This window comes from Cyprinus carpio, chromosome A14, assembly GCF_018340385.1.
Source record: "Cyprinus carpio isolate SPL01 chromosome A14, ASM1834038v1, whole genome shotgun sequence".
In the NCBI taxonomy this organism is placed as follows: Eukaryota; Metazoa; Chordata; class Actinopteri; order Cypriniformes; family Cyprinidae; genus Cyprinus; species Cyprinus carpio.
The window spans coordinates 22566047-22586632 of record NC_056585.1 but is presented as its reverse complement, the minus strand read 5'-3'; the positions used below and the strand labels follow the sequence as shown (position 1 = coordinate 22586632).

At 37.7% G+C, this 20586-nt stretch overlaps 1 protein-coding gene across 2 annotated transcripts in view; it reads right to left on the bottom strand.

Annotated features, from left to right (window-relative positions):
- LOC109101832 (phospholipid-transporting ATPase IG-like) overlaps positions 1-20586 on the bottom strand; it is a 62085-nt gene that overhangs the window by 8234 nt on the left and 33265 nt on the right. For both annotated transcript variants that reach the window (XM_042770257.1, XM_042770256.1), the window contains exons 4-28: positions 13581-13661; positions 12885-12992; positions 12087-12215; positions 11657-11745; positions 10864-10914; positions 10446-10510; positions 10274-10355; positions 9608-9758; positions 9143-9340; positions 8267-8437; positions 7107-7291; positions 6955-7026; positions 6729-6802; positions 6133-6236; positions 5756-5937; positions 5409-5675; positions 4724-4901; positions 4516-4618; positions 3914-4059; positions 3749-3808; positions 3000-3127; positions 2780-2915; positions 2636-2701; positions 2444-2547; positions 2128-2284 (exon numbers count right to left, since the gene is read on the bottom strand). In XM_042770257.1, coding sequence (XP_042626191.1) covers positions 2128-2284; positions 2444-2547; positions 2636-2701; positions 2780-2915; positions 3000-3127; positions 3749-3808; positions 3914-4059; positions 4516-4618; positions 4724-4901; positions 5409-5675; positions 5756-5937; positions 6133-6236; positions 6729-6802; positions 6955-7026; positions 7107-7291; positions 8267-8437; positions 9143-9340; positions 9608-9758; positions 10274-10355; positions 10446-10510; positions 10864-10914; positions 11657-11745; positions 12087-12215; positions 12885-12992; positions 13581-13661 — 3087 coding nt within the window. The remainder of the gene's footprint in view (positions 1-2127; positions 2285-2443; positions 2548-2635; positions 2702-2779; positions 2916-2999; positions 3128-3748; positions 3809-3913; positions 4060-4515; positions 4619-4723; positions 4902-5408; positions 5676-5755; positions 5938-6132; positions 6237-6728; positions 6803-6954; positions 7027-7106; positions 7292-8266; positions 8438-9142; positions 9341-9607; positions 9759-10273; positions 10356-10445; positions 10511-10863; positions 10915-11656; positions 11746-12086; positions 12216-12884; positions 12993-13580; positions 13662-20586) is intronic.

Here is a 20586-nt window from a genome sequence, read left to right as displayed (position 1 = left end):
GAACCCTTAGTACTGTATGTACTTTGATTTAGCAGAAAGTTGACCAGCATGAATGATTGACTAGCCCAGTCAATTATTTGAGTTAAAAACAAACTTTTCTAGTGGAAATTACTTGGCACACAAATCAAATTAGATATTTATGGTCTGCAGAATAAATATTAAACTATCAGGAATAAAAAACAACAAACAAACAAAAAAACAATACACTAACGTTCAAAAGTTTGGGGCTGGTAATATTTATGTTTTTGAAAAAATAAATTATGCTCACCAAAGATGCATTTGCTTGATCAAAAATACACTTTAAAAACAGCAATACTGTGAAACGTAAATTTTTTTTTCTATTTTAATATATTTTAAAATGTAACTTATTCCTTTGATGCAACACTGAATTTTCAGCATCATAACTGCAGTTTTCAGTGTCACATCATCCTTCAGAAATCATTCTAACATGCTGATTTGCTGCTTAAGAAACACTTATGAATATAAATATTGAAAAAGTTGTTGCATAATATTGTTAAGAAAACCATCATTTTATTTTATTTTTCCAAAATTCTTGGATTAAAATAAAGTCTTAAGAACAGCAGTTATTTAAAATATACATTTTATAACATTTTACATGTATTTACAGTTACACTTGATCTATTTTATATTTTGATGAATAAAAAAAGTATTAGTTCCTTTGGGAAAACGACAAACAAACAAAAAAAACGTATTGACTCCAAACTTTGAACAGTAGTGTAGAATTGACCGTAAATTCTGAATTAATCAGATGCACTTGTATCTGTAATAAAATGAAAATTAACACAAACCTATGACCATGTTCTAAATTAAAGCATATAGTTGTATAATTTCCATTGATTTTCAATGACAGCTGAAAACAGGATTAAGTTCAGCAGAGCTTGACTTTATGCAAATAAGGAGTGACAAAGCTACACTCACTTTCAGCCTTTTTTCAAGCTTGTTGTTAAGTAATAATTAATAACAAACACTTTAAAAATGTATGTTTAACAGAGTAATTACGTGTAGCTTTCTAGTTTCATCTTTTTTTTTTTTATTATTCATTTACTATGAAGGTTTATAACTGAAGAAATATCATAATTACTAGATCAAGTAATTAAGACATGATCATAGATTCCATTTTCTCCCCAATGGTGGTTTTAATTGGCATGCGGCATTCTTGGAAGGGCTGCATCACCTCCCAGTGAGGAGGCAGGGGGCAGATTAACGCCGTATGCTCATGTCTGGCCTGAAAGGCTGCTTAACTAGTGTCCCTTACAACAGAGACTGCCTACAGCGTGTGCTCACTTCCTCTGAATAATTCAGATGAATGGAAGGTCTAATTATTGTTTATTGATTCTAACAGGTTGGGTAGCCACTCACAGTAGCACAGGGTGATGGAAGTATTTGTGCTTGACTAATGGAATAAAGGGCATTTCAATCAGAGCGATACATAGGAGAAAAAGCTACAGGAGTCAAGCAGAGGACATCGAAGAAGAGTGATAGTAACAATTACACGTATTGACTTCCTGTCTGTTTGACCAATCACAACAATCCAAACCATTTAGAGCCTTAAAACAAGGCAAGATTTCTGTTAGGAAAAAAGTAAATTGAGTAATTCATGACAGTCAGAAGGAAGTCAAGAAAAGAGATGCTGGAGAAGTTACAGCGAGTATAAGAAAAAATGTTAAGGTCTTAAAAGGTAAAATAAGGTTAAAAAAAAAAAAAAAAAAAAAAAAAAAAAAAAAAAAATAGCAAATATGAATATACCAAAGGTAGGGAGTTAATGCTGGGTTCAAAGAAAATGTGACTGTTTTCCAACCAGGTGTGACATGATAAAGCAACAAGCGATCAAAGCTTTTGCTCTTTTTCATGTAAATCACAGTTTTAGTGCAAACCAGCCACTCAGAGACATTCTGCCTGCCCAAAATCCTGCTTCACATAACTGTACAACTTCAAATATCTTGTAATTGGCTGTGACTGCGTCACATTACACCTGGTTAGGACATGGTGCAAGATGAAAGAAGAACAGAAGAGTAGGTAAATCAGGGAGAATATCAGAAAATAGGATGGATATGGTAGAAAGGAAGAATTCAAAGAGAGCGGAGGAAAAGGGAGGGAGCAGTATACCTGTTGTGAATGGTGGCCTCTGGGCTTGCGAAGGACCACCAAAAGGATCTCTGGCAGCAGACTGAGGAGGATGAGGATGATGATAACCAGCCAGGCAGACACTGAACTCAGCACGTTGGCAAACACAAAGTACAAACGCTGTTGCTTCAAAAACGGCCTAGGAAACAAGAGAGAAGGAAAGAGAAAAGAGAGTCGGATAAGTTAACTTATGCAGTTCAGTTTGACACTATACCAATTTAATTCGACAATAAAAGCTAACTGGAAATGATCAACAGTGGAGCCGCAGCACAAAATCCCTAGTGGAAACTTTCCTCACCATATGATGCCTCCCCAGAAGAAACTGAAGAAAACATAGAAAGCCAAAGAGCCCCAGATCACAAAATGGTTGATCCACGTCCAGTGTCGTGTGTCCAGAGCCAGCTGAGAGAGGGAATACAGTCAGTCTCTGACAAATAAAGATCTGAGATACTTTTTATAGTTATAGAGATGGACCAACAAAGCCACTAACCTTCAATGTAACAGTGAAAACAAGGACCGTGAAGACAATTGTTCCATAAGACCAGTTTCCAAAGACCTGAAATAAGGAAGTAAGTCAAATGCAATTCCCAATTTTTTATTTACAGCCATATTAAACAGCACAACCAACTCTAACCTGCCCATTATCTTGCAGGGCTGGATTGCTGAACAGGAAACGGACACCAAAGAAGAACATGAGACCCTGAAAAATTCCTAATACTGTCCAGTAGAGGAAGGGGCGCCAGCGTAACATGGCATTATTGGCTATTTCTCTGTAAGATGTATAAGAACACAGTATATCAGCAACAGCAAGGTACAAGTTAAATCAGCAGAAGTGTTGCACTGCAGGTTAGTACCTGTAGAGAGCGGCGTTGTGCAGCAGAATCTCGATGGATATGTGCTGTTCCAGCAGGCTGTAGGCCAGAATGGGCATGGAGGTGAAGCAGATGTTGTACATCGTCAGATAGGCTGCGTCGTACAGGGGCTGGGAAGGGGAACGAGGGGAAGGACGGGGCACCAGGGAGGTTATTACCACGTTAAGGAGATCACACAAATGCACACAACAAGAGGGAAACTCTTGACTGTGTGGCCACATGCAATGGTCACTTGCTTGATATATATACACAAAACACATGCTGGAAAATGTAAAGTCGAAAATCCAATTACAGAAATTAACAGAGACTTTTGAACAGTTAATAATATACATATAAACTTTACATATATATGCTTGCATTTCTCTGCATATATTTTATTTATTTATTTATTATTTTTTTCACAGGTGGCAAAAGCAGTGATAGGAAAAAAGAGACTACTAAAGAAATAAAAAGAAAGAAAGAGATTGGACACAACGCAAGCCAGATTCGAACTCCTATCCGAGTTTGTTGAGCGCCAGGGCAAAATTTGCACACACACGAACCACAACACTATAGCTCTGACTAATAAAATTTTTGTATTAGTTTGTGCTTGTTTTATATATATATCTCAGATGAAAGAACGGCAGAGAGAGAGAAAGACATTTAGAGGGAAATTTCAAAGGAAAGAGCAGAGGAGAGGAACCTGCTGGGACGTAGTTTTCTAAAAGGCCCTTTATTAGTATATACTGTACCTGCTGAGAGTATCCACAGAAAAACTGGTACAGGAACTGAGGTAAGATGAAGCAAAGATTCTGCAGGAGAGGATAAAAAACGTCTAAAACTTCAAAAAGGATTTCCTAAAACAACTACATTTATATTTACAGACTGAAACCCGGTCCACTGAATGCCAAACATACCTTATAAAAGAAGTACTGGACGAGATGCGCAATGCGCACATAGTAGAGATGCCCATGAGCTAGCAAAAGCTTCTTTAAATGCTTGAGTTTAGGAATGGCGTAGTCACTGTTCCTCACAGCTTGACGGCCTTCCTTACCTTTAATACCTGAACACAAAATACTAACGTCAACACTCCATCGCGGAAAAAATGCTGAGCAAGATATGTTCACCTTAACCATCAAAAATAGAGTAAAAATAGTAATATTGTCAAATATTACAATTTAAAATAACTGTTTTCTATTTTAATATATTTTAAAATGTAATTTATTCCTGTGATGCAAAGTTGAATTTCAGCATCATTACTCTTCAGTGTCATATGATCAGCATTCTAATTTCCTGATTTGCAGCTCAAGAACATTGTTTTATCATCAATGTTGAAAACAGTTAAGATTCTTTGATATACAGAAAGTTCAAAGGAACAACATTTATTTGAAATCTTTTGTAATATTATAAATGTCTTCACTGTTACTTTTGATCAATTTAATGTGTCCTTCCTGACAAAAAAAAATCTTGACCACAAACTTTTAAATAGTAGTGTACATGATCTATGACGAGGTCTCACCAATGCCCACATGTGCCTCAAGGATCATGCTAACATCATTGGCCCCGTCGCCAATGGAGAGAGTGATTGGAGAACCTTGGGAGTTCTTCACCATCTTCACTATCTAAATTGGATAAAAGGGAATTTTAGCCAACTAATTCATAAAGTATAAGTAATGTTATTATAAGCACCATAAAGAGCCGGCAAAGTGCCGGTCTGCAGCCGTGACCTGAGCTTTCTGCAGGGGGGCCATGCGGCAGCAGAGCACAGCAGTGCAGTTCTGGCAGATCTGCAGAAAAAGGCTCTTGTACTGACTGGCATCCACATCATGCGGTGGGTTCATCAATAACGACAACGTCGCCCCATCTATGATGAAGCCGTAATCCTGATTTGCAGTAGACCAGCTCCTGTAGGACAAAAATGACACTAAATTAGAGGTCATTAAATATACTACACAACTGTACCTGAGATGTACCGATATTAAAATTCTGGCCAATTATGATAAACTGACAATTATTTTCATGTTACAACCGATAACTGATAAATGGCTGATATTAAAACTATAAAATTTTGTCTAAATAAATGAAAAATAAAACACTAACAATTAAAATCTACAAGTAAATTAAGACATGACTTTTATATAATTTAGAGTATAAAAATAACAATGAAAAAATATAAAGTATAAAAATTTATATTGATTTTAAGATCAAAATCTTTGCTGAAGATTACAATAAATAGTGATTAAGGTATTATTTAATTAGTTATTAAATTTATGTTTTTTAAGATTAACTTAGATGACAAATATTTAATTTAAACTGATACTGATAAACGAAGATGATGAAGAAAAGAAGTAGTACAAGAAGAAGAAGTCTGTGTAGTCTTATTATACAAAGCCAGTACGTAAAGGATCTGACCTGGTGACCCCAGCTTTGACAGGCGGGGCGTCCTTCACTGCTTTGTTATGGTACTCCTGTAGCAACTCATGAAGTTTCTGATCACGGTTTAACTTCTCATCCTCCAGTGTCCGCACAGTCAGTTCCAATAGCTCTGTACCCCGCTGAAACAGACGACAGGCATAGCAGGTGGACTTTGCCGTCTCCATTTTGTCCCCCGTCAGCACCCAAACCTTCATCCCAGCACCCTGTAAGGCCTCCATGGTCTCTGCTGCCTCCTCCTGAAGTCTGGGACACAAGATGTTAAGTTATTCAGAATATTCCTTTGAGAAAACAACATGGTGTAAATGCCAGTTTGGGTTACGAACCGGTCCTCCACAGCAGTCGCTCCAATCAGACTCATCCCCATCTCCACCTGGTTATACATAGCCATGAGTTTCTCCTCTCTATCCTGGAGAGCCAGTCTAGCCTCCCTCAGCCCAGTGTCTGCCATAGCATATTCCTCAGCACTCAGCTGTTTATAGGCCACACACAGTGTACGGTAACCCTCCTGGTGAGCGGAAACATGCCATTAGGCCAGAATTTACTGACCTTTTCAATATTTCATGTCTCTAAAGGACATCTCCGATTAACACAGAGATATAATGAATGATGTCTATGCTTTATTCCAGTCTAAAAGTCAAAATGGATATATTATCCTTGGAAACGCTGCAAGATATTATCATGCTGAAATCTATGGTAGTACCGTTGCATTTCGCTCAACATGCATGCGAATCCTGTCCACCTCCTCAGGTCTGACTCTAGGGAAGATGGAAGAATCAGCTCCCTTACAGAAAAGCAACGTCTCCCCTAAATAAACAGTAGTGGGGGTGAGAGACATTCAGCGTCATCATCTGCAGAACTCACAAACACAATGCTAAGATGCTCAGGGGGGTTGTTAAGTGGCTGCTGTGTTCAGAGTGGTTACTGACTGTCAGTATAAATTATTCAATTTTTTACTTAGCAACTATTCATTCTGAAATTAAAAACATGTAGCATTTAAAGAGACACGATCTAAAACAAGAATACAAAATATTATAGTGCCAAATTAAATAAATTCAAATAAGAATTAAAAAAAAAATCTAATCTGTACTTCGGTCCCTGCTTCAATGCAAACCTATGACATTTTCATCACTTTATCCACCAAGTCTCATCACTAAAAAGGTCATCCCTCCTCACATGGTTTGTGTTATCATTCATGTCACCAGGAAAAATGATGCACGTGTTATTTGTATATTCAGATCTATAACCCTAAGTATAAGCAATAGCAAAAGCAAGCACCACTAATGATCTCCAGCTCACCTGATTTGGTCTGCACAATGACGCTCATTCTCCGTCTAACTGGGTCAAAGTTTAGGACATGGAGCAACTTGTACCTGAAATGTTAGATAAATCTCATGTATACACTTAACTGCCATACAACTAATTTTATATAACTTAAAAACATCTAGGAGTGGAAGTAATAATGCAGCATGATAGAAACAGCATTGTTCTTAATGAGTCTCTTATTTCAAGGGTCGTAACTCACTCCTCTATATCATTTTGCCTGTTCTTTATCTTCATGCTCTTGCTCTCCAGACCAAGGAAGGTGAAGCCGTATCTGAACAGGAGAGAAGTTATGCCAGGAAGTGCCAACAACGGTTATTATCAGACCGAAAAAGAAACATATCATTATCTTACTTCATGGCTCCTTTCACCAGTGCGATCTCATCAGGAGAGGATGCAATAAAGCCTCTTTCCTCCTCTGGCTGGGACAGCAACCCATCGATCCCATCAACTTGGTCCACAAGAACTTCCGATCCAGCCTCCTTCACCTGCACCGTGTGACACAGACACAAGGCCCGCAGGAACAATTCCTCTTTCTCCTGATAGATAGAAATAAAGAGGCATACAAAATGATACATGCTACAAACACATTTGTGAGAATTACAGGTTTTAAAAAAAAAAAAAAAAAAACTGAAATAAAAATAAAATACAAATATTAGATGAAAACTATTAAACTAGATGAAAATTAGAAATGTTTTGCAACTAACTAAAATGTAAAAAAAGTTTAGGGTGAAGTACTAAGATGAATTAAAAAAATAAATAAATATAAATATAAAATGAAAACGACAAAAACAGCAAAATAACTCAAACTTCAAAATGAAAATGACAACTTAAATATAATAAAACTTACTCAAAATTTTAATAAAGACTACAATAGTATACTAATAATACTAATCTAACACTGGTGTGTATAAGTAACTTTACTTCAATAAAAAAAGTTGACCTTTAAATGAATCCCAATTGAGAAATACTTGATTAAACCATTTAATTTAATTTGTTTATATTTATATATAATGTAATAACATCATATTATTTATTATGTTATATATTTATAATATAATATAATAATCTTCAATATATTTTTTATATAAAAGACACAATAGCACAATAGCATATTTGTTTATCGAAACTGGTAGATATCAGTGAAATTTCACTGGTATCCGTATTGATTACTAACATTTTGGTATTATGACAACCCTAGTATACAGATAATGTCCACTACACACTGACAAGGGCCCTCGCAAAAGAAGTGCTCTCAAAGGACTGCTTGTTTATGATGAATATGACTGTGTTAAAAAAAGGAGTTAATAACATAACTATAGTACTTCATAGCCTGCCACTACAAACATTAAACGTTTACTGCCTTTGTGTTTATATCGCAGCCTCAGTGGATTCATAATTCAAGAGGTCTGCAGTCAGTTTACATATTGAGGTGTACACAACACAACACGAACCGTAAATGTAAAATCAATCCCATCTGAGGTCCTTTGGGTCTCAGAATGAGTGTAACTCACCCATCCAGCCTTCTGCTGCAGTTTATTCACAGGCCCGTCCGTCACAGTGAAGCCGTCCACCTCGCTCTGGGTGTCTCTGTATCTGTACTGGAAGCCATCTATACAGCATTCGATGAACTCCATGTTGTTCTGGGTCAGCGTGCCGGTCTTGTCTGTAAATACATATTCCACCTGCAGGGCGCAGACAAATGTTGACCTTAACGACTATAAACCCAAATTAATAGAGTCCGACGATGAGGACGGACAATTAATTTGCGACAAAACCAGTCTGCTTGCATTAATCAGTTTAACGAAGCATGGCCTGTAATTTAGAGTAGTCATCTGCATAACCAGCCAAGGGTGATCTATGACCTCACTGCCCATGGAAGAGCCAGGACAGCTCAGATTATGTTCATGTCATGGTTGACTTCTGAAATCATTTGACCATTCGGATTGAAACACATTTTATTCTACATATGAATACAAACAGCTAAAAAGTGATATTTGAGCTGAGGTTTGAACAGATGGCGCTTTTCCACTGCATCGTATGGCACGGTACAGCTCAGTACAGCTCACTTTTTGAGGGTTTTCCACTGTGTACAGTTTTTTTTTGGTACCACCTTGGTTGAGGTGGTACCAAAGCGAGCCGTACCGATACAAAAATGTGACTTGTAAACACTGCAGATCACTGATTGGTAAGAGAGAATCGTCATTGGATTTGTGACATGAGACACCAAGGCGGCCCAACTATAATGATAAATTTATAATCCCACCCACTTTGAAGCGGTACTAAACTGCAATGGAAAAGCAAACCAAGCTAAACTAAAAAGCGAGCCGAGCCAAGTCGTGCCGGGCCTAGTCGTACCACGCAGTGGAAGAGCGCCAAAAGTGTCTAACCTGGCCAAGTTCCTCATTGAGGTCTGAAGTGTTGACAAGCGCGCCTTCTTGGATCTCCGGGTCAAAGAAGTCTTTATCCCAAGTGATAAAGAAAGAGCCCAGGAATTTCTGCATCTCCACAGTTACATACATGGACACAGGGATTATAAAGTTGAAGAGGACCATGAAGGAGAGGAAGTCTGTAAACATCTTCAAATACTGAAACAAAGACAGAACACCTGCATTCAGTCTCTTCAAAAACACAATATCATGGCTGGAACAGCAAAGGTTAAGCATAAACCTAATCTCTAATTATGATTTATTAAATTTGATCTGTGTAAGAGCTGGCCACAGCCACCAGAGACCAGATTAACTCTTAATTTATATTAATTGCATCAAGAATGTCTGATGATGTAGAAGGAGTTGCTAATTGATTCATGTAATCATGTTCGAATCGGTCAGATGTGAAATCCACAGACTACTCACCATATTAGTGTCTTTCTCCTTCTGAGTTTTCTGGTTGTACCAGGGCTCATCCTGACCTTCTTTGCTCTGCCATACATACTTTAGTGTAGTACACACAACAGCTTTACTGATGAGGATACTTAGATACACCAACAGAAAAGCATTGATGGATCTGCAAAGGAGAGAAAACATACATGTGATCATATGCACTTATTCACGTAAAGTACATATATCAAACCATATAAACACGCCAAAATAAGAAAACTTTTAGTGCACAACAACACTAAAGTTTCTATGATTCACTTATTATTTTTATTGTTACACTTTATTTTTATTTAATATTTTACTATTTAATTTATTTTTATTATGTATAGTTTGTCAATATTATTTTAAGGGATTTATAAATGAATTAAATCTCCACATAAACATAATTATTATAGATGATTAGTTATATGAACTTTGGTAGACATTAATCATTTAATTTAATTGTGATTAATAACGTCTTGATTTATTCGATTTGATATTAATGTGGAGATACAATATTTTTACATCCACCAAAAAACAGATCCATCTTGTTATTTGCAATCAATATCAGATCATTTAAATGAACAGTGCTAATAATCCCAAAATCAATATTTCAACCTGATTGCACACTAGGGTATACTGCTGCTCTCGTCACTGGCTTACTTTTCAACAGCTGATCGTTTCTGAGATTTGCCCTGGTAGTTGAGTGCCATCTTCGTCTCCATGCCAGTGTATACTGAGACACCTTTAAAAGGAAAAGCAATGAAGAGTGATTCGGGTGAATATAATTCCTCGTCATCAAATATTCGTCTAATTAAAAGGTGCCAGGGCCTACCGTAAATCTTCTTGGTGTTTTTCAATGTAGCACCTTTTAGGAGAAGGTTCTCTGGGCCCAAAGATCTAAATTAAACCATAAAAACAAACAATTATGTCAATAAAGACACATCCACATTAAAGTGGCTCTGAATGAGCAGTATTGCTGGAAATATGTAGGCCGGTTTGGCCTGGCCCGCTCTCGTGAAGGACACGGCGTAGAGCCTCAGAAAAACATTTCAAACAGCCCAGTGACAAATGGAAGAGTGTGCAGGGCTTGAGAAGCTGCCAGGCTGGCTTTACTTTAATGCTGCTTTGGCGTTACGGGTCGATGGAATAATGATCAGAAGCTAATGCAAGGGGAAAAGACAGAGCTGAAGTGACTAGGAGGTACTGTGGGATATAGTGGGCCCATGGGAATGGACCAAAGACGGTCTCACCTTACTACTGGCTCCTGCTCCAGCTTGTAAATGTGCATTCGACCCACAAACCTGTAATAGAGCAAACAAGCTCCAGTCAAGCACGTACACACTCATATATGTTCTCACAACCACAAATCCACACGGAAAAATGGTACGAATGCACAGACGTCCCATGAATGTAGAGTACTTGATGAGGTCGACCTGAGAACATTCAGCAGAGGCAAAGAACTAATGCACATGCATTAGCGTTTGATTCATTTTATAGAGACTCCTTCCCCATTAAAGAGGGTTGATGATAATATCTGTATTCCAGTACAGTACTCTATGTAAATTAGCCTTGTACGAAATGAACCAATTACAAGGAAGATGCTCATTGGTGATGACCCAACAGTCTGGCATATTGGCAAAAGCTTTTTGAAGGTTTTTTGTTTTTTTTTACAGACTGAACTTCAGCAGGTGACATCTGGTGCTCTAGAAATCATAAATGCAAATGTTCCTCTGCCTAAAAAGGCTTTAACGAGATGTGTTTGCCAATAGGGGGCGCTGATGAGTTAAACTGCTATTGCAGTTGGAGGCCATGAACCGCCTCTCTAAATTGTGTTTGTTTCAAGGTCTGTTTGTTCTGATACTTAAACAGAAAGGCTAGATAGTGTCTGACTTTCCATGAAATCAAACAACCTACAGAGACCAGATCAACTGAGCTGAAACTGGACTCAACATATTCAAGAACGATCGCAATGTCTACTGTTTCATCATGAGGCAGCGAAAGGGATTTGGGTTAAGTGAGTGTTTGTGCTAGGGGAGTTCGTACTTGTAGAGATCAGGCTGGGGTTGTTCACACTCGATGGCGGAAGTAAGAGCCTGTAGGTCCTTCTCAATGTCTGGCACTGTGTAGTGTGTCTGCAGGAAAGACAGGCAAATTAGTATTCCAGGTCATGTTGTACACACAAATACAGATGGATGGAAGTGGGAGAAAGATGAGGAGCAGAAGGATGATAATGGCAAGATCTGGGCCACCTATTTAAAGAGTTTGGCTAAAGGAGAGTAAAGGAATGATATATGAATCCATATCTCATATTCTTTTTATACTTGAACAGAAATCACACCAGATGATGCAAGGAAAGCAAAGATGAAGTATAACATCTATATTATATCAAGAACGTTATATTTGTGCCTAAGTGGTTAAAAACAGAAAGACAGCAGAAATGATAAAAGATTGAGTGAGAGGTGCATAAGCTCACTTTGTGGTTGGATTCTCCATCCAAGCTGGCTGTGGTGACAAAACAAGTGCCGTCTTCCCGACTGGACTGCAACAGAATCAGGTCACAGGGAAAGGTCTCGTCCTCCACCACTTCAACCACATCACCCACCTGACCAGAAACACATTGACATTAACACACGACTCAGTCTTACACACGACCATAGATCAGTGCTTCTCAATTGCAGGGTCACATGGTCTATTCAGATTCAAAATACAGTGCTAAGTGTGAAAATTTTAATATAAATACATTTTCAAGTAAAATATAATGTAAAAACTAAAAAAGAAGTTACATCCACATGAGTCTCTTGTTTTAAACAACTTCTGTTTTTACCAAATTGGCACTTTTTTTCTTTAAATTGTCATATTAAGTTAATAATAAGCCTATGTAGTTATTGGTAATATTAATTTACATTTAAATTCTGGATTATAAAAGACATCGACATACAAACAACAATTTTGGTTTCATGTTGGGTCATATCTTACTGATCTTTTAAATGGTAGTCTATGGTTACAAAAGTGGTTATCGGCTAAAACACAAATAATTGACATCCAGCTAGCCGCAGTGGCAAACTCTTCCAAACATCTGTGACCTTAACTGTTTTATAGTGTACAACACATTTGTTTCATTCCATATACAGCAAGAAGACAGTCCCGGCTGTGAACGCCCCTAGTGGGCATACTCTTGTCCAAACGTGAAGTACGGCAGCTTGCCAACACCCTGCTCCCACGGTGCCTGTTAAATGAGAGACTTGGCGAGGGTGCAGCAACTAAAAGGTACCTTGATCTTCTCACTTTCCTTCTTCACCGACCGGCCGTCCTCTAACACCGTCACCGGGTACTTATTCACCTCTTTGTCTGCTTTATGCCGTAGCCAGTCCTCATAACCCTGAGGAGAGAGACAGAGAATGTGAGCGAACAGTATGCTTGTGTGTGAGAATACTGCAGGAGGACTGAGACAGTCTAATACACTTCTCACATGCATAAATGAAAGAATTCTCTGAAAATTTCACATGTAATGGTTTCCATCACATACAGTAGGCCTGTATTAATAATGAAATCTGTGCAAATGAGCCGAGGGAATCAAGTCATTTGAAGTCAAAGTTGGCTGGGGTCACACTGTCCCCTGGGATCTTATTTCAAAGCCCAATTAAGAACTGAGCCCCTCTCAATGTGAGGCCACAGATATCTGGAAGGAAGTCCACCTTCCATTGTGCTTTTCAAAAAAAGCTTGCAGCAGGCGGGTGGAAAAAGCTGATCCTAAAACAATACATCTAAAGCTGCAGGAGGACCGCTGTGTTGTGACAAGCCTCCGGATCATTTGTTTTGTGTGTGAGAGATGGACTCCAGGGTCAGCCGAACTCTCGGCTGGGGTCAGTGTTATTTAAACAGTGACACATGGCTATAAAATATCAAGTGCTTTAGTGACAGCTAAAGATGGAGAAATGGAGCATATTCAGAACATAATACAACTAACCTGTTTGATGGCTGTCACTGTGATGACAAAAAACAGAGGTAAACCACTGGTCACGGGGCTGGTTGGGGTATCAACAATCACCTATAAGCGGAGACACACATGTGTATTAATAACAGAGCTGGTGCGAAATTGAAAAATGAAATGGATTCATCCTGAAATTGCCTTTATTTGAGATTTAAAAATCCACTTGTCAGTGATGCTACCATTCAAGGCAGATGAAATTCTAGTTATTGGTTACCTACTATTCCTCTGGGTGTACTTATATCAACAATATTTTGTATATAGTTGCATCATGTCCCTTCCTGTTGAGTATCATGCAAAAACATTTCTGGTTTTACATGTTCATGACAGGAGTTGAAAATTAGAAACTTTGCACAGGCAGGTTGGTAGGTGATTGTGTAAGACTATTCCCACACAACACTGCCATTCAAACGTATGAGAGCATAAGATTTATTCTGAGGCAACTTAACTATTTTATTCACCAAGGATGCATTATATTTATCAAAAGTAACATTAAAGACTTTTCTGTTATTACAAAATAAATGTGAAAATTAATGAATGAAAATGTGAAATTAATGCTGCTTTTGAACTTTCTATTCATTAAATGTTTCTTGAGCACCAAATCAGCATATTAAAATGATTTCTGAAGGATCATGCGACACTGAAGACTGAAGCAATGATGCTAAAAATTAAGCTTTGCTAATCACAGGAATAAATTACATTCTAAAATATATTCAAACAGTTATTTAAATAAAATTTTGTTTTGATTAAATAAATGTAGCCTTCGTGGACATACTGTAAAAGACTTTTTAAACTGTTCTGTATAATGTGCAAAAATCTTGTGGCTATACTTTTTAAATGACGTATATTTTCAATATTTTTCTGTAAATTAAGGATATTCAAACAATACAGATTCGATAATTAATTTCATGCTATGGTCGATAAACAAATATGGCCGATATATTCAAATTCTACAATTTTGCCTAAATTAATTAAATGTACAGCATCAAAAATGGATATTCATTTTGAGATTTGCTCTCTGGTAATCAAAAGTATGTCACTTGTATTAAAATCAAACAAACCTTTGTGGAAGTAAATGATTCTTTTATGTAAAACTGTGCACTATAAAATTATGCCAAAAAGAGTAACATAAAATTAGAATTTGGAAAAATCTAAGCATTTTCAAAATACTAATCATGAAAATTTATGGACTGTGAGTGGGATTTCACCAAGTACAACATGTTCCTGGATCAACATCCTTGTTGATCCTGGAACAACATTCCAATCAACTAAGGGTGTGACGAGACACTTATCCCACGAGACGAGACGAGACACGAGACTGGGTTCACGAGAACCAGACGAGACAAGATTTTTTTTACTTTTTTAAAGAAATCCTCAATGATGAAATATATAGGGAAAAATTGTCTTTTATTTAACTGAAAAACACAAAATGCCCAAGAATTTAGGTGCATTTTGAAATCAAATTGTACTTTATGAAATTAAACATCTATTTTAATAAATTTTATGCAGGTATAAACATGTAAACACTGTAAAAGGTTTTGCCACAAACTCAAATGACAGGCAAGTTATTGCACAAACTTATATAGTATACATAAAAATAAATAATAACCAACACAAATAATATCCCATTAAAAGTAGCAGTCAGTCAAGTTTATTATTTAGTAAACTGATTTCCACTTTAATTAAAAAAAATTAATAAACTCCTTATTAATAGTATATACATTTTCACATCAATTTATTAAAAGTTTAACAACAATTACGTTTAGGGCCCTATGAAATGTTTTATTTTTTCTCACTATATTATTTATATTTTTTATTGTTACCAAATTATGTGTTTTAGCATGTCTAACTATTTGAATGCATAAAACAATTTATTCATTAAATTTTTTCTTAAAGTAGCTTTATGAACTTTTTCCCTCAAATGAAGGCATTAAACATTAATTTCATCATTTATCATTTAATTATTGAAATTTAAGCAAACTTTATTTTTTTGGCAAGCAAAGGGGATTTACAATTAAAATTTAAACATGGAAGAAATGTTGTGTGATTATTCCTTTAAAATAATGTTTTTTTTTTTTTTTTTGTTTTTTTCATTTTAGTAGTAGTAGTAGCAGTAGAAGTAGGCTGTGTACATTCTATTGTTCTATTGTCATTATTTCAATCCGGACTTTTATTTTGACGGGTTGCCGTGAATACCTTTACAGTTCTGTGTATGTGATATGACGCTAGTTTTACTCAAATCAAATGGTAAAATGCTCATGAAGTGGAGATGTTGTTCATGTGTTTACGTCCTCATTTAGTGAGACGGCAGATGCTGAAATCACCGCGAGCGTCACGTGCGCTTCAGTGTGTGTGTGTGTGTGTGTGTGTGTGTAAACCGCGCGCCTGCGCAATTCATTAACAGAGAGAGGCAGAACATGCAGGATTCATATTTAAATTGAATTTTGCGGCTTTATATTTACAGATACTAGTCCATATCGTGATTTAAGTGTAATGACCTACTTTTGGTTATTTGATTCAAAATTTGAGAAATTCCGTGACATTCTGCGTTAAACTGTGAATTCTGTTTTTATGACTGGATAAAGACTTCACTGCGTAATTTTCCCGCTTATCATGCGGCCACTTGCCTGATGTAAACATAATAACTTACATACCTTACACTATATACCACTGGTGAAAGGGCCAGTGTAATGCAAATATATCTGAAAGGTCTGCACGATGATATAATCACCTTCTCGCGAGATCTCCGACTGATTTTTTTGATTTTTAAATCAACCAATCAGGGTAGAAGGTTTTCCAGGTTTTTTTAGGCTTATGTCGGGGATGCGTTAATCAGTCACTATGATTTTTTGACAGTAAGGGTGTTGGGGTAGGGATTGCCAGGACAGGAAAAACATGTGTCACACTTGGCAAAACCATGGCGACCAATTATGGAAATAAGATTTGTAAAAAGTAGCTATATATGTGCTAGAGCAGACAGATGTAAGTTACTGTTAGTATTTTAATAATGCAGTTGGACATGAAAAACATGTGTCACGACAGCTTGAGTTTGAGCATGCAAGATCCAGTTGCTGAACACAGTAAACACCAGTTTAACATGAGCAGTTTGTCATGCGAGAGTGTACAAACCATCACTTTTTCAGGAAACCACAACTCTTTCACAACCACGTGGTGTTATAAATACTTGCTCTATGTTTGTGTTTATGTTAAAGAGAAAAAAAGGGTAAATTATGAAGTCAAGTTCACAGAGTAGTGAACATTTTGTTCGTCCTATGAGCTACAGCTAACACAAGACACTGCGTCTTCCTCTAACACCCTGCAGGGCCTGTCTGAAAGAGGCCAGTGCAAAAACTGCATGCCACAGTGAGAAACGGCATCTTCGCTGCAGAAAACAGCTCAAACACAAAGATGCCGTGTGCTCCGTATCAGTGCAAAAAAAAATCCTGTGGGGAGATACTGTAAAGCCGGCAGGACTTCAGAAGGTGAAAGCCCATCTCAGACCAGCAGCACTCCAGTTCAGAGCTAATAATCCCCATCCTCCCGATCACACACACACACACTAAACACACAAACACCAAAAAGTGCTTTCAGCCCTTACTCAGTCTAACACCAAATAATCCCAAAGAACCCATCTGAAATATCCACACACATACTTCACTTTTGGACTGTGCCATTAGACGTAATCTAAAGCACTCTGTGATCCGGCCAATCATGCATCCTCCCCCTCCTCGTGTCACACACAAGCCGTTACTTAACAGCCACAAGTTACAGCTCGCAGGCCAACCCAAATGCACTCAGGCGTCTTTAAATCCTGCCCCACAGCTTATGCTAAAACAACACGCAGCACTGTGAGAAACGAGTGGCGTTTGTGTGCAGCATGTTCACAGGAGCACAAATCTTTCAATAGTGGCCCATCATGTGTTAAAATACCTCTCAGTTGCCAGGTGTCTGCTGACAGCTGTTTAGTGGCACCGCCGTCAGGAACAGAAAGAAGAAGAGGAGAAAGATGGCTTTTCTTGCTATACCTTCAGGAGAAGCAACATTAAAATGGTAGTTCACTCATAAATGGAAATTCTGTCATCATTTTCACACCCACATGTCATTCAACAAACATGTACGACTTTCTTTTTGTAGAATACAAAAATACATTTGAGAAACGCCTTATTTTTTGTCAATACAATGAAAGCCGGGTGAACAATCACTTTAAAAATTAGCAGTTGAGGAAGTTTTTTTTATTTTTAAATAAAGCATGAACAAACACCAAATAAATCATCTGACTGCTGTGAATACTACACGTTTGACATGTGGCAGGTGTGTTTCTCCTCTCTTTCTTCTTTCTCTCTGAGACTGGCCCTTCTCCACGGGAGCCAGGGCTGAGTCTGGGAGTCAGTCAGCAGAAAACGCTCTAATGCGCTCATGGCTCCTGCAAGTGATGGATGCTGTGGGGGCCAGCAGCCCCGCACATTGTTTTTAGAATTTAAAAAATTGATAAAGGCCCATCTGGATGGAGCCCACTGTGGCTTCCCACTTGATTAGAAATACTGAGAGATGCAACCCCACAAATAGCTGAGAACAGTCTGTCCTACAGTATGCTTTTCTTTGTTTTTAATACACACACATATAGACGTGCAATGGGAGTTTATTCCCCTGGATCGCTCAGTAACCGACAGCGCCACTGATACAGTTCATCAGCGACTGTAATGAAATACAGTCACTTCTCTGACGAAGTGCTGCCCCTTCGACGCTTTTACACTCACACAAAACACCCCCACCCATCACTGCCAGACCCACCTCGCTAGTTCCACCTCGTAGACGCAAAACACCATCCATTTAACCGCCGCCTCAAGGGAGCCAATTCCCAAAGCTAGTGCTGAACACATCAGTTACTGCAGAAACACCTTACAGAGGCAGACACACAACATGTGAGTTACTAAATACCAACACAGACCTTAGTTAGATAAAAAAATAATAATCCAGATGTAAACTGGGACTAAACTGATTAATTTTAATATATTTAACTTAAATTTTAGTGATATAATAATTTATATAAACACTACCAATTTCTGTTAAAAAAACTAAATAAATAAAAATCTGTCAGTGCATCAGAGCGACATTCAACTCTGTTGTCAATCAGCACCGATCTTGTTTTCAGTGACATAAAACAGTGTAGATAAAAATAAATGACTTTTGATCATGATAAACTATGTGTCCCATGACTGTTAAACATATAGTTCATGGAATACATTATGTCGGTTGGTTGCTTTAAGACGTCGTAAAATAAAGTTTATTGAGACTTTTTGTCCTTGACTGTAAAACGTATCTGCAGGCTTCCACCTGTGTGTGTGTTTGCACAGTGTAAACCAATGTTTCCTCAACTGGTGGGTCACAAATATGATCTGTTGGTCTGTTCTAGATTCAGGAAGCAGGGAAAAAACTCTAAATGCAAATAATAAAATGAAACTAACTATATTTTGCAATAAAACAACTCATGAATGCTTTAAGGACATTTCTGTATGCTACAAGGTCTTGGTATTGTGTTTGGTCACCCTTTTAGGTCTACTGTAAAATCTGAGTCCTGCAACAAGGCCAGAGTTTTGTGGTACAGTTGCCACTACAGATTCCATTTTTGAAGCATTGCAGTCTGGCATGGCATTTACAGGCATCATGTTTTGCCCAGCACATGCTTTCAAATAACTAGAATTATTAATAACTAATTTAAAATTATCATTCTAAACAGTTCAGAATAGTTTGATAAAGAATCAATGAATCATACTGTACTTCCTTCCATCCTTCACATTCATCTACTCCAAGATATCTGCACCAAAAAAAAAAAAAAACATTTCATTCTTTCGATAGCATTTACTCAAGATTATGTGCTAGTTTCCTCTTTATGGTTATGCACTTCCACTCGGCTGAACACTGACTGCATCATAACACATGTCAAAATGTACACACACACACACACACACACAGAGGTATTTAGAACATTCCAGCAGAATGTGTGTCAAAATGTGCATGTGAGAGACAGAGATCCCCCTCGACTCCTCCCCTCCTTCTGTTCTCTTCTCTTCCCAGCTTTCTTTTCCCATCAAGACCCGGGTGAAGCCACGCAGTACTATTTTTAGCATACTGGTGCTTTTTTATCAGTCAGTGTCTATTTGTGGCTCTAAAGCATTACAGAGGGCTTCCTGGCTGCTGACGTCAGCAGTGCTATGCTGCAGAGGCGTACAGGGAAAAGGAGAGAGAGAGAGAAGGGGGAGGACAAAGAAATGAGAAAAAGAGAGGGGGTGAGGAACAAAAAAAATGGGAGGATGAAGACATGGGGAGACAGAAATGGGCATCAAGACGATGGCGCATTTGCAAAGGGCCTCAGGAGAATTGCACGCATCTATTTGGAGGCTGGTGATTTAAGCGCAGTTCTTGTGAGACAGGCGCACGTGTGTGTCTTCCTCGTGCAGTTATAATAGTGGGCTGCGTGGGGAGAGCTAGTCAGAGAGGATAAAGAGCCCCTCCAGAGAAAAAAAGGATTAGTATTAGCACGCCAGACGCATGCCAGAACTGGGCAAACACCTGGGGATCTCTCTCTCTCTCACACACACACACACACACACACACACACCGATCACGTCACAACATGGATGCACATAAGATGTACTGTGAGATGCACATGTTTAGGCTGTGGACGAAACAGAATGACGTTGCTTTGTTTAGTCAGTCAATGACTAAAGCCTTTTAGTAAGAAGGAATCTTGTTAGAACCATGTCACGTTAAGCACAATAATGTCAAATCTATATTATCTAACATTTAATTTGCATAATATTCAATGCTTAGTTTAGAGAGATACTGGATCATGAATTAAATTCAAAAAGGTTTTTTCTTTTTTTCTGTAAACTTTTTTTTATCAATGAATTTGCTGATTTCAAAAGATCTGTCAGACGCTTTTTTCGTATTTTCAAATGACCACAAATTCATGTTTCAAATGGAG